This window comes from Anas acuta, chromosome 20 (assembly GCF_963932015.1).
Source record: "Anas acuta chromosome 20, bAnaAcu1.1, whole genome shotgun sequence".
Lineage (NCBI taxonomy): Eukaryota > Metazoa > Chordata > Aves > Anseriformes > Anatidae > Anas > Anas acuta.
The window spans coordinates 5,418,211-5,432,861 of NC_088998.1; the positions used below are offsets into that span (position 1 = coordinate 5,418,211).

The following is a 14,651-nucleotide window of genomic DNA, read 5'->3' on the forward strand; positions in this document are numbered from 1 at the left end:
CTTTTTAACAATCTCCATCCTTTTTCTGCCATGTCCTTGGCTGGGGAGTACAGCAACTGAATCAGGAGCGACATGCTGAACTCCCCATCCAGTACAAATGTTTTACATTCCTTCCTGTATACTGTGGCCCTTCATCAGGGCAGCCACCGCTGCTAGGACTTCACGTGCATCATTACGCAATCTGCCTGCAGTCATGTTTGATGTAGAGCTTCTTTTCAACCCTGAGAACTGGGGGAAAAATGTTATGCCACAGCCATTTTAGTGTAATGCCCATAATTCACACACACTTTGATTTAAAGGTTGCTGCCAAAGACTTTTCTGGTTCTTAAAACCTAAATCTTCTGCTGCGTATGTTCCCTTTATCACCTGTACCATTCCGGCCAGTGAAGGATATCGTTACCCGATCTTCCCCGCTTGTTTCAGAGAGTCCCAATAACTTACCAAGATTTATTTTGCCTAGACATATCTATTCCATGCTCTGTCTGCCTGCAGACAGCAGCGCTGGTTAATCCAGCCCAGAGCAGCCAGCACTGGCTGCAAACATCGCAGAGCTACCGTGCTGGAAGCCTGTCCACGTCATGGGGTCCCTGCTCTCCATCTGGCTACAGTGACACCATGGGATGCTCCTCTTCCTCGGTACGCAGGGAGCAGCAATGTCATCCCTGGAGCAGCAATGTGATGTACCAGAACAGGCAGAATTTTCCCCGTTTCTGGAGTGAAAACCAGGCCAGAAATGTTGGCTGCGCTCCCCCTCCATCCATTTACCCACACAGCAGGTGCAGCGTTTGCCTCAGCCCTGCTTGCGTTGGCAGTGCTGGCAGCTTTCTGCCCGAGCTGCGCTAACAAATGGCACATCTGTGACAGAGAGAGGGGTCTCGGGAGGGTGCTGGGCTCGTGGGCCGCTTGCTGTGCTGCAATCAGGGCTCTGCATGCCATCTGGAGAGCACCACCAGCTTGGCCGGGAAGCACAAGCAGTACATCTCGCTTCATGACCCAGATTCCTGAGAGACTTCAGGGTGGGAGCTGATGCTGCCACGGACAGTGTGTCAGAAGTACCAGCCTGCAAGCCTGAGTTTGGGTGTACAAGTTTGGATGCACCCCAGCCCCTGCAAAGTGTTTTTGGAACAGCGGTGTTCTGACTGGTAACAACATTTGCTGCAGGAGCAGGGAATCTCTGTTCTTCTGCAGGGACCGACCTAAGTACCCCAGAAACATCTTAGAGAGCATCTTCCTTCTCTTAAAGGGAGAAAGGAGAGGGATGTCTGCAGGTTTTTGAGAAATTGGAAATGAATATATTTACTATTTCTTGCTTCTTTTGTTTATCTCCTTTTTGTTTAGCAGTACATTGCCTTGTTTCATCTCATTGCTTTTCCATCCTCCCCTCTGCCTTAGCATTTGCCAACTTTGTGGCCTTGGGCTATGGAAAACCTCAGTAACTTGAAGCAGTTATCAGCTATGTATCCGCACTTGTGTCTAATTAAAGGGATAATTGATTCAGCAGCCTTTAGCAATGCCACCCAGTGGCAACCTTGCATATGCAGATCCTGCAGGTTTGCCTGCTGCCCCTTGGGTTCCTGCAGCGGGCGATCTGCTGCTCGGTGGAGCGCGGCTTTGCTCTCACTCTGTGAAGCCTGGCCACAGCAGCACACTTGTGCACTGGGTCTGCTGCAGCTTCAGACACAGCAAAAACGATGTCAGTACTGACGGAAGGGTTGGTGACATGGAGCCCCTGGTGGGATAGCAGAGCTCTCCTGGTAGTTGTTGCCTTCCCGTGGTTAGTCAGTATTTCCATTGCAGCACAGCAGCTGCCTGGGACATCATCCCTGGATGAATTTCTAATGTAAGCATCTAACTCCAGGCTCTGCACTCGTTGCCTTCTCCCATGAGTTTTTCCAAATGCTTCTCACCTGGATATTGCTCCCATGCAGAGCCTGACAAGAGCTCTATGGCTCCACAGAAGCGCGTGGCTGCTCACTGCAAGAGGCACAGCCAGCTGGGCGTCCGAGGGAGGGATGCTTCTGTGCCATCAGTGTGCCTCGGGGAGAAGCTCCACTGAGGTTTGAAGGACGACATTTAATTGCACCATGCAAAGAACATTAATGCACAAAGACTCTTGACATTTGGAGCTATTATCAGAAGTCACTCCTTCTGAAAGGCACTGGAGAGTGACCCTCGCTGTGGTTTATGTCTCTGAATACAACTGCTGGGTCTCGCATGTGGGAATAGCAGTGAGGCTATTTTATGACACAGCTTTATACTGTGAGCGTAACTTCATGGAAAAGAGGCTTTTGGTGGCAGGGGGAAGATGTACAACCTGTGAGTAGCTCCTCTGAAGCACCTTGCACCATCAGAGCACTGATGTGAACAGCCACAGCGATGCACCGGCTGCACAGAGCTCCTCTACAGGCTGCACGTGTATCTTGGGCCAGCTGGGGATGGAGAAAGCAAAGAAACAGGAGTATGGCAAGGAAACCTTTGCATTTTTTCTTGCTATCCCCTTAGAAAGGGGATATCAGGGTGAAAACCTCCCGCTTTTCTGGGACCACACTCCAGAGCGTTGCTTTGCAGGTATAGCTTTTCCCCCCGTTGTGTTTGTTCGTTCTGGATGTTTTCTTGAGGGAGCCATTTGAAAACCTCCTTGGTGTTGAAGTGCAACAGAAGAACTTGCAATTTATTATGAAGATTTTGAATTATTTTTAAAAAGAGAAGTACCAGTGGAGAATCTATCCCCTGTCTCCGACGTGCCCAGCAGCCACCTCCCGGTAGCCGTCAGGATGTTGCCTAAAGTCAAACAAGCCCAGGCATGGCTGAACCGACAGCACCCTGCCAGCTGTGGGCAGGTTAGGAAGTGTTTCAACAGGAAGCGAATCCCTTTAGTTACAGATTCACTGGACTAACTAAATATAGATAGCTATCTCCCAATGACCCTTGCTGAGACTAGGGACGAGGTCATGGGAATTGCGTAGCGGGAGAGCCGGCAGTGGCAGAGAGGATGCTCTTCTGCATCCCCAGAGCCAGAAACCCACTGGGGTTGTTGGGGAGGGTGCTGTACACCATTTCTCAGGGATCTTAGCCCGAGATAGCTTGTTTCCATCTCCCTAATTAAAAGCAGTTCTGTGTTTTTCTTCGTTATCCAAAATGTTGTTAAATGCTGACAAATCCTGTTTAGATTTTTTTTTCCAAGATATGTTCTGAGTAGTGGGACAGGTCTGCTGCCCTGCTGGCCCCTCTGGCTGTGTCCTCAGAGTTTTATTTCCTACTAGCGTCCCAACAGCATGATACTGTCCAAGGCAAAATTAGTTTGCACGAAGGTCTGAAGTGGCTCAGTTAACCCAGAGGAAACGTAGCCAGTGCAGCGGTAAAAATGACGGTGAGTCCCAGCTCAGTGCGACCCAGGAGCTCCCGCTATCGATGCTCCTGGGGAAGCTGTGCTGACGTTTGGGGAAATGCTTGCAAAACAAAGCCACGCCACGGACTCGGCCTTTCTACGAAACGTGCTTAACTCATCCCCTATAGCGTGTGTTGTGGCTCTTGCAGATCCTCGTGCTGCCGTTCCAGCTGGCGCCCAAAGCAGAGCCAGCTGTGGAGTGAGCCGTTCCCATGGCCGGGAGCAGCTCCGTGCGCTCTGGTAGCCAGGAGGAATTACTGAGCTGCATTCGAGGGATGCTCTGCTGCTTCAGCCAGCAAGGTGGACCAAAGAAATTGTTGACTTTCGCAGCGAGTAGAGCTGAGAATTAACGGTGCTTTTCTCTTTCCTCAGGGTCTAATGGGCTTCATTGGTCCGGTAGGGGAGCCTGGAATAGTGGGAGAAAAGGTAAGGTTGCTTGCAATGAGCTGGTTGCTCTTCCTGTTGCAGGATGAGGGAGACTGGGGTGGGGGAAGATTGAAGGGATTTAAGTTGTCATGTCAGTGTAACACCCAGCTGGGAAAGCAACACATCCAGGGTGTCTGAGCAAGTCGTGGGCCAGGCACAAGTCACCCATTTTGCATAGGAATTAGTATCCTTACCCTCCAAGGAGATGCTGTCAACTCTTCTCTGAAAACACCGATTATTTAATCCATAATCTGCCAGAAGGCTTGTATTTGACAGTCAATTCTGTTTTTCCTGGAGACGAAGGACCCGTCAGCCCTGTGCTCCTGGTCACAGGAGAGGTCTGAGGGGTTTAGGTTACAGATGGATTCGTGCAGAGATGTGCTCACAAGCCCAGGCTGCGTTGCTAACAGGGTCACACAGGACCAGGGCTGAGCCTGCTCTGGACAGGAGGGCTCACCAAATTCCCAGGTGCAGAAATCATCTAAAAGCACAGCCATGTATCAGAGCAAAGCTTCAAATGCTTCACTTTTCATTTACCAAGGACCATGCTGTCTGCCTGCCCTGTGCTAGCCTTGGGCACGCTGCTAAGGGCTGGTGCCCTCTTGTGTACAGCACAGATACATGCTTCCTCCAGGAAAAAAAAAAAAATGACTTTATTTTCCATAAAAAGCAAATGGCCATTAATTCCTTTCCTATTAGAGTGTAAAATTATATTCAGGGGTAGCTTTTAAAGAGAAATCATCTATGTCATTCATTATATTTCAGCTGCAGAGTGCTGGTTTTCATTGGTGCCTTAATTATTCACAGTCCAGCCATAAAGATAGTAAAGAGCATAAAATGATGCATTCCGCACATCAGCTCGCTCACTCTCTTTTATTACTTCAAGCCCTGTCCTCTGGGTAATGATGTCAAGCCTCTGTGACAGTTACGCTGTGTTCACTGCAAATGCTTTTTATTGCTTGTCTGCGGCAGCCCTGGGGAGCCCTGTGCTCTCCTCTGGTGGGGCAGTAGCAGAAGCAGGCTCAGTCCAAACTGCCAAGGCACACAAGAAGTAAAAGGAAGGACGTGATGAGGGCTGCGTTTTCAGGAGGAAAGCATAGGAATAAAGCATCTGTGAAGTGTCCAAGGTGGTTACGCAGAAAGTCAGTGCCTGAGTGAGCTCTGTGTGGGTCTCAGTGGCAGCTGCAGATCTGAATTGAATGGGAAATATGAGGTCTGCCAGGCAGGAGACATGGGAAGACCTTTTTCCCACTCCAGTAAACTCCAGTATCACATCTGTCCCTGTTCTGTGCCAATGCCTTGACCACATGAGCTATATCTAGCTGCAGATCGACTGTAACGCGGTGATGTTACACTGGTGTCCAAGCAAACCCGGGCTGTCCTTTTATAATCCGCCCTAGGAGATCTTCAGTACAGCTGCGACTTCTATCAGACTTCTCCTTTACCAACATAAACTTGGAGATGACAAAAATAACTATCATCAAATCAAAACCTCGACCAGGCCTCCAGTTGGCATAGCATCCTGCAGCTTACTATGTTGCTGCGAGCTAAATGAAGTGGGAAATATGCTTTCATTAGACAGAGCTGAGTCAGCAATCTCTGTCCTGAGAGCTGCAAAATTTAAGACCGAAGCCAGTAGAATCCAAAGATTATCAAAGAGAACAATACGGTTAATACAGACTTAATAAAATCCATACATTCACAGGAAAACAAAAAAGCCTTGCATTGGTTTACAAGGGCCAACTGGTGACAACACATACTCTGGGGCTTGCTTTTTAATAAGATGCTCAGAGCCCAGAAAATATTTCCCCTTACAGTATAGCTCTTGGAAGGTAGGTCAGAGTTTGGGCGTAAACTCCTTGGCAGCATTTGCTAACTCCTCCTCTTCATCCCCCCGAGCACACAAACACAACACACCTAATTCCCGGTGCATTACAGGGCACAGGCATTCGTGGTGGGAATTGCCAGTCTCCAAAAAGCAGCAGCTGACATCCCATAACCAGAGCTCTGCCCACAGCATCAGGGGGCGCGGTGGTGCTCGCAGAGCCTCACACCTCATCCCCCGTCCTTGGCTGAGCTGAAGGGCCAAGGATGTCCTTGGAGAAGTGAGACGTTCTGTTTGTGGGGATAAGTAGGACTTTTGGAATTAATAAGTAATTTTGGGGGTGTATGTTATTGATTTTAATGCCAAATGGTGGCTTGTTTTAAAAGGACTGGTGTTTTAAAAGGGCAGGAGCTGGGCTAAGGAGGAATCCAGCTCCGGATCCCTCATAAACACAGGCCTCCAGATCGTTGTTTGCACTGCAGTCTCACTGTGAGCCACAGGATGGGATCCCCAAATGCCTGTGATCTCCTGAATTCACCAGCCATCAGTCCCAGACAGCTTCTCTGCCTTTTTCTGGCATGATTCTCTGCTCTCAGCAAGCCCCTCACGACCACAGCTCTCAAATCCATGTCCCTGAAAAGGGCAGGACGTGTAGGAACTGGGGTAGTGCCGAACAGAGGCATGCAGGCCGTGGGTGGGATGGGCCGGAGCTCTTCTGGGATCCAGCCCCAGCACTGCCTGGACTCGAAGGTGGTCCTGAGTGGGTGGCTCGATTCTCGTCCTTCAGTGGTTTGAAGTCGATAGTAAAGTCTCATCTCTTGGGTCACAGAGGGTCAGCTAATTCTTGCTGTAGTCCTTTAGCTACCCTGATGAGGTGGGTACCTAACGGAGGATGTTTAGCACTCTGTACTGGAAGCCTCTGGTGGAAATCTGACGGCACAGGCTGCAATCTGTGGGTCTTCCAGTTGTTGCATTGCTCTACATCCCCGTTGCAGCCAGCACAGAGTGCTCATTAACACAGCTCCTCACCCTTCCCCATGCACTTTTGTCTCTTGCAGGGTGACCGTGGCTCAGTGGGACCCCCGGGCCCGCCAGGAGTCAAGGGGTCGATGGTAAGGAGTAAGTCTGCATTCTCTCGCTCTTGCTGCTGCCTCTCCCTCTGTCCTAGCAAAGGGTGCAGCTTCTCCTGCTCTTTTGGTTACGTGAGAATAGCTGCAAACTCGTCCTGTATCTGGGGGATGGAGGAGGCCCTTTGTGGGCTGGTTATTGAGGTGTAACCTCTCCCCAGCACTCCTGTTCAACAGTCTCCCCAGTAACAATGGGTTTCCATGTGTGTTCTGCATCTCCCAGCAGCTGAGGACCTGTTGCATCAAACAGATAACGAGGAACTTCCCAGGTGCTATGGCACCCGAAGGCACCCCGAGGATTATCTTTTCCCAAATGTTCTGGCTACGGGCCAGACAGGGCCTGGGGGCAGGGATTTCCAATCTCTCGTGGTCACATCCCACCATGAGATGTGGGGCTGCCTGCACACACAGCCAGGCTGCTTTGCTTTGCCATTTGCACCACTCTCTGGGGCCCCTTGTTGATGAGTTTAACAGAGGGGACGTAGTGAGATCCTGTCTTGCCCCAGCATGCACCCCCTGCATACCATAGCACAAGACCCAAAGATGGATTTTCACATTAATTCAGCCCCCTCTGTTCTGGGCTGCCCAGAAAATCTCGCTGCTTATATTGCTGGTAGAGTTGAGGTTGGGTTTTTTATGGTCTGGCATTTGCCATGTGTGCCCCAGCTCTTTTGCCCCAGCAAATAACAGACCTGCCAGACCTTGCAGGCAGCCAGCACTGCCTCGTTTTCTGTCTTCTCACTTGGGGGAAGAATGGCTGAGCAGATTTTGGGAACTCACACCAGGCATGTCTTCTTTCTTTTCTTTCAGGGGCACCCCGGGATACCAGGAGCAGTGGGTTTTCCTGGAATCCCCGGACCAGCAGTAAGTAAAGGTTATCACCTCCTCATAGTGCTACACAGCATCCTATATCCTGGGTGTTTATGGATTGAGTCAAGCAACTGTGTCCTGGCTGGTTTGAGTTCAAAAGACAGTTTGTGAACAAGACCTCGTGCACTGTCAGAGCGGGGCAGCTGAGCAGCAGCCCCCAGATGTGCCCTTTGTCTGGATTTGCTCATCTGGTGCACACACAGCTGGGGCTGGAGCAAGCAGTTGGTGAGGAGGTAGATTTTACTCCGGCTCCAGTTTCTCACACCCTCTGTTTAGGTGGAGCTCCAGCTCTCCCAGCAGCACGAGTGCCGCCCCGTGAAGGCAGTGCACGTTGTGTGCTGGAACCAGCAGGAAGGCAGCTTTGGGTGGGAACGGGAACAGATTTTGCTCAGCGTGTGAATTCCCACGTTGTGGTTAATTGGGAGGAAGATCACAGCAGTGAGATGGGCAGTGCCAAAGGCTTGGCCTCCAGACCCGTGGCAGCTCTGCCCAACGCAGTGAGCTCAGGGATGCTCTGGGCACACCAGCTGTAGCCAGCTGCTGGCTAGGGACAGATTTCACAGCTGCGTGTCTATTGTGATGATGGAAGGAAAGGATTTGAGGTCAAGCAGCGCCCTGGGGTGACCTGCCCCTACCTGAGGAACAGCAACACAGCACTGGCCAGTTCCTTACAATCAGAGCCCCCAGCAGTGAGCTGCTGCCTGGCCCCTCGTGGCAGCATTTACACTTGCTGTTGACAGAAGTCTAGGAGGCAGATGGATATCTTCAGATATCCCTTTTTAGCACGTTAGCTGCTCTGTGACTTGGGGATGGCCAGGGAATTAGGCAGGCTCCGTGCCTGTAGGCACTAGAGAGGCCGTGACAACATCCTGGGCAGAGCTGGGCTCTGCACTGACCTTGTGGCACAGAGCTCAGCCCTGAAGCACTGCCCAGTGTACCCCTAACCAGTACCCTTGGTGAGGGCTGAATTTTGTCTCACTGGGACAACAGTATGAGAAAGGACATCAGCTCTGACTAGGGATGATGAAACCTCCCTGCAGAGCTCTGGGTGCTGAGACCATCCCAGGTCCTTCTGCTTCCCTCGGTGCCCTGTTCTCCTGCAGGCAAATAACCAACAGGTTCATCCAAGCAAAATGTTTCCTCCAAGGCTGCATTTAAAAAGTTGTAATTCAGTAAGTCAAACTTCCCCGCAAAGCCAGTAAATCAAATAATCCCCTAATATTAAATCCCCGCTCTTATTAACTCCAGCTGTTCCTGCCTGTTTCTCCACCAAACAACCCTTCATTATTTGCTTCTGAAGCCAGACCTGTGGTGTGTTGTTGTTTATTATCAACTGTTAAACTCTTGGAGATGAAGCTATCCAGTGGGCCTCAGCAGCCCTGATGGCTGCTTAATTCGGTAGGGGGTGAATGGAAAGCAAAGGAATAGGCAATGGTAGGAAATGGTAGGAAAATCTGCCCTTAATTTCAGCTCACTTAGGCTTGGGAATTTATTTTCTCTCTTCCTTCTCACCATCGTGGTATATCTTTTCTGTTAATTTGTAATTTTGAAAATGATGTATACATACGCGTATATTAAAGGTCACTCATCTCCTAAAATACTTCCTTGAAATTCCAAGCATGGTATTGAATTGCTCCCCTCAAAACTTTGCCACCACAATTAATCTTTTTGTGCTCATTTTTTTTTTCACATTGGGATAACTATTTGGGATAGCCTGAGATTTACAGGAGGATATTCTAAATGCCAACAAAGAATTTCATTTTAGTATGTGTTTTTCATAAAAATCTGCATAAAACAGGCAACTGACACATCTACTGCTCCTCCGTGCCAGTCACTACTGACCTCACCAGCAACACTGAGATCTGCTATAATTACAAATATAGTTACCATAAACTAACATTTCCATTTTGAGTGCGAACAGCAAAGCATTTGTATTCTGGGTTTACATGCCATGCAGAATAACTCGGCTCCAAAAGCAAGAACTTTATTAGCGGCAGTGGTACAAGCAGAAGGAAGATCACAGTCCAACTTTGTTCTAGGCCTTGGTGGAGCTTGCAGGGTTGACAGTTGGCAAAAACTCTGAATATATAAATAGCAAACTTGATGTGGAATTTTTGAGAGAGTAAGAATGTAATGTGTCATTCTGAGGTTTTCTTTTCTGACAGCAGAAAGGCACCAACTTCAAATATGGGTTATTCAAGTTGTAATGTAGAAATAAGTCCTGTTAATTGAACACATCATTCAGTGTTTGAAACTGATACGTGTTGAACAGAGGAATAGCTATTAAATTTTCTTCTGTATTTCCTGTATGTGTATTAATGAATCAAACGTGTACAAATGCAGGATAAATGACAACATGAAGCCTTTCTGTAAGGGTGTGATGAACAGGATCACCCTCAACACCAACAGTCTGAATGAAATTAGTCTGTCTGCCAGCATGAATATTTGTGCAGCACTAACAACAGTTACTTGAAAATAAAATCAGAGTTTGGCTGAAAAGGTCGAACTTGGATACCTACAATGAGGTGCCTGATTTTGGACAACTGAAAAGCACATCCTGGTTATTATTATTTTTTGTACTGACACCGAGCAACAGCTGCTTTTAATAGTTTTGGAGGGAATTCTGGATGCTCAGCTTCTCTTCAAATCATACCACTTACACAGACAACAGGCTGCAGATACTTAAGCTTACAAACCTCAGCCAGCATCCTTGGCCTAAATGTTGATAATTGAGAGGCAATCGGTGAGTTCACAAAAAGACCATTTACAGACAAGGAAACATGGCCACGTCTTTGGCAAGCGCTCGGGGAGCCAAGTGGCTGCTCCAGGCTCTGTGTCTATGTCCCCTGGGGATCACACAGGGACTTGGGGTCTCACCCCCAGTGCTGCCTGCCTCCTCCTGCAGCTTCACTCTGTTTTCTTTCCCCTCCCAGGGTCCAGCAGGAGTCCGCGGTGCACCAGGGACCAGAGGGATGAAGGGCCGCAGGGTAAGCGCTTCCCGTGGATTTTTTACGCCTCTCCTCTTTCAGCCTTTGGAAGAGGAATCTGGTGGGGTAGTTTGGGGGTGTGAAGATGAGCAGTGGTTGTGGCAGCACCTCCTCAGCTGTGTTTCTGCTGTGTAGAAGGGTCACCGAAGCAAGTCTTACCAGGGATGCAAATACCAAGTGATGGGGATGAGCAGAAGAGTGTCCAAGTGTGGTCTGTCATGGAAGCAGTCCCTCTTTCCAGCCACCTGCAATGTCAAACAGGGTTTATGGATGCTTCTGGGGAGGATGGTAAAGATTTAGTCATCTGAGGGTGGGCCCCAGCTGGGGAAAGGGGTGCAGGTAAAGGACCGACGAGGTGCCTTTGTTGCCAAGGGACAGTGAGCAGCTGAGGTGTGGTGTGATTTAACCAGAGGCAGATACAGCAGGATATGCTGTGCTAAGAAATAGAATCAGGAGTCGAGGCTGGCAGAAATGGGGCTGACAAGGAGCAGAAGAGCCTCCCCGTTGAGCCTCGCTGGATGCAGTCACACCTTCTGGCAGTGTTGTGCGTGGTTTCAGAAAGGTGTGCTGTGCACCATCAGTGCTGCAAGGTACAAGCACGTCCTGTCTTCCCGTGTGATTTTCCAGCCCATAACACAAGCTCTGATTTTATCTGTGCATATCTAACAGTGCCACACTGTGAAGCATGTGTGAATCCATGCTCTGCCTGGGGAGAGCAGGCCCCCAGCTCGGCACTGGGGAATGGCACAGGGTAGCATTGCTGACAGTGCTGCGAGTACTCCTTACACCAGATGAATATTTCACAAACACTCAGTGTCAGTTCATCTGTGGCTCTTCCTGCTCCATTTGGGTGACAGCCGACAGCAGAATGACCTCTAGACCTGCCAAAGCTGCTTGTTTTCCTGGCTGTGACATCCAGCTCATGTCCCACTGAGCTCCTCAATCTTTCTTCTTCTTCAGCAGGACATTCGTTGCAGGAGCATCTCTGCTGTGGGTTGTTTTTCCCTTTGTCCAGCTGCTTTACAAAGTATTAATAACAAGCACACATGGGTTCTGCTGAAGGCCCCAACAACAACATATTTTGCATTTCTCCCTCCAAGGATCTTGTGATATCTGTTTCCATGTTTTGTTTTCAAAGACGTAGGCTGGAGTAAACTAAACATTTTACCCACCCCCAGACTCTGCTTCTACTGCAATTCCTGCTTGGGGAATTCAGGACAGCGAAATGTTTCCCTCTACCAGAGCTAATACTCCGTTCAAGTAGCTGGGACTGGCAAAAGGAAATGGAATAACCAGCTAGAAAGCTTTATAACCACAGAGTTATGTACCCTGGAACTGCTGTAACCTTTAAAAGCACAGCTAGACAGACACCAAAGACATCCAAGCTGAGCAGATGCATATCAGGGTTCAGCTTTTAGCGTGGGGCTGGGAAGAAAATTCCTCGGCTCTGCTCCCCTCAGCGGGAAGGCTCCTAGGTCTCAGTCCCCAGCTCCTCTCTCAGGGAGTCCCCTGGGAGTGAGGTTTCTCTGCTACGCAGCCATGATTTGGGCTGCCCAGGCTCTCAGTGAGCACAACAGATGAGAAACTGGAGGCGTTCTGCCACGGGAGGCCTTGAGTGGACAGCGGAAGATATCTCAAGGTAAAACTGCAGCACGGAGCTGAACGGGAAATGCCTTCTGAATGAATCCCAGGCTGTGTGGGCTCTCGGAGAGGTGGGTCTTCTGAGAGCACTGGGCATTTCTGCCCAGCATACAGAGGGGCAGCAGAGTCCCCACTGCCCCCTCCCAGCCCCCAGCACCGAGCCTGTCCTTACAGCAGGAGCAGCAAACACCTGCGGTGCTGGGTTCCTGGCTCGTGGGAGGTTCACCCATGTAACTCCTGTTTGGCTTCTTACATCTCTTTTGGCCTAAAGGCCTTAAGCCACAAGGAGAGTACGGCTGACGGGCCATTTTCAGCTCCACTTGTACTGGCAGGAGTGATGAAGGAGATGGATATTTATTATCTTGCTAGTAAAACCAAGAGCCAAGGTGGATTCAGCTCCCACGGCAGGAGGTGGGCTGGCACAGCAGGGACCTGCCTTCAGATGGAGCTGGATTGGGTGCCAAACCCTCAGGAGCAATCCTGCAGGGCAGCAGCTCCCACCAGCGATGTCCATCCCCAAAACGACATACCACATGGTAGAGATGCTCAGCTTGGCAGCCACAAGCTGCGTTTCCTCTCCAGAACCACAGTAACACAATCCCTACAGAATTTGCAAGACAGGCATCCTTTCTAAGATCCCCAACAGAGGGAAGGAACTCGGGCCTTGCTTTGAAATCCTACAGATTTCAGTGAGTACGATGTGGGAACGTTGCTGTTGTAAGGACCAGCAGATCTCCTGCCTGGAGGATTTCTGGTTTGTATCTCCGTCCCTCACGTTTTGTTTCTCTTCATGCTCTCAGAAGAGATTCCAGGCACATGCTATTCTTTGTTTGCTTAGTTTGTCCTGCTCTTCCAGCTCTTGGTTTTCTCAGGATGGGGAAACGATCCCCCAGTTGTAATTTCAGGCATTACGCTCTGTCTGTCCCCGTTTACAGAAGGGGTGTAATTCGATTCAGAGTGGAAACATGAAGGCAGCCTCTGCCAGATGTTTGTGGATTCCATGAGCTCTGTGGATGCTGCGTTAAAGTAATTTCACTTTTGAAGAAAATGTAAATAGCAAGTATGGTTTTGATTGTAAAGAACAATGGAGACTTTGGAGGGCCTGTATTTACATTGTGATAGATTTTGTGTTGTCGAGATAGAAGCACAACTTCTGAAAAGAAATTTCTTTAAGAACGGTAACTTTCTTTTCAATCATGACGATTGCTCCTTATCTCTTTGTTTAGAGCAGTCCCACAGACGTGGCTTCCTCTCTTCTCTTGGAGAGGATGAGAAACTGGGACTTGTGAGTCCAGGCTCACTTCCCGTCCTCACCCTTCGCTGTAGCACCTGGGCACGTGGGTAACATTCACCTAACGACAGCCGTGCACACGTTTAACCTAATTGCTTAGCCACGTCAAGGTTTATGTTTGGAGGAGGCTGATTCTGCCAGTCCCTTACTCTATCTCCCTATATTCCAAAGCCTGTTTCTGTTGATCAGCTCCATGCAGGAGGACAGTGCCTGGCCTCCAGGGTCCTCTGCTGAGGAGTTTGGTATTGAGGAGCCTAGGAATTGACTGAGAGCCTCTACAAAAGGCAAAATATTGACTGGAGCACTGACTTTGCAACTCATATGTAAAGCCACACCTGAAATCCTTCTGTAAAGTAGGATTTCTGTTCTGGCCAAGGTGTGTCTGCCCATGTCAATGGGATCTTACCCTCACTGGAGGGGATGCTGGATATTGACAGAGGCGTTTTTCAGGTCCCAGAGCACATTTCTCTCTTCCATTCAGCCGTCAGGTTCCTGCGTTAGGCATTGCCCAGGTGCAGCCTGCAAAGAGGAGGCAACAAGGGCACATCTGCACCCTCCGTGCGAGGGGACCGCTATCTCCTGCCACCCAGACCCGCTGCTTTGCAGCAGCACTGACTGCAGGACTTTAAACACTGGGAATTTGTGGTGTTCTGTAACAAACCTGAAAGCAGTTGCTTATTCCAGGCATAGCTGAGAAGTTGCTTACGGAGAAATAGCAGAGGTATTTTTGTTTTGCTCCTAATTGTTCTTTCTAATTGGCTGACAAGCATTAGAAGTGTTGGAGGAAGCGTTAGCTACAGACCAGTGATGTCTCCAAGCTCCAGCTGAGTCATCTGCTTGCTTTCCACTTGGCCACACTGTGACAGTGACGTACCCGTACTTGGATGAGGGGTGGCACTTGGTCTAGTGGCTCCTGTGCTGTGGTGGCACTGCCCCAGGACATCCCTGCACTGACCGTGGGTGAGCTGCTTTGGGATGGGCACGGCAGTGCCTTGGAGCTGCATTTTCATCCCACCTGGCTTTGGTGAAACAGGTGAGCAGGTTCTCAAATGCTCCCTTAGCCACAAACCTGTATCTCTCTGTGCCTTGGCAGTCC

General features: G+C 49.5%; 1 protein-coding gene across 3 annotated transcripts in view; it reads left to right on the top strand.

The window, feature by feature from the left end:
• COL27A1 (collagen type XXVII alpha 1 chain) overlaps positions 1–14,651 on the top strand; it is a 152,713-nt gene that overhangs the window by 91,144 nt on the left and 46,918 nt on the right. For all 3 annotated transcript variants that reach the window (XM_068657457.1, XM_068657458.1, XM_068657456.1), the window contains exons 26-29: positions 3,761–3,814; positions 6,698–6,751; positions 7,577–7,630; positions 10,570–10,623. In XM_068657457.1, the coding sequence (XP_068513558.1) occupies positions 3,761–3,814; positions 6,698–6,751; positions 7,577–7,630; positions 10,570–10,623 (216 nt within the window). The remainder of the gene's footprint in view (positions 1–3,760; positions 3,815–6,697; positions 6,752–7,576; positions 7,631–10,569; positions 10,624–14,651) is intronic.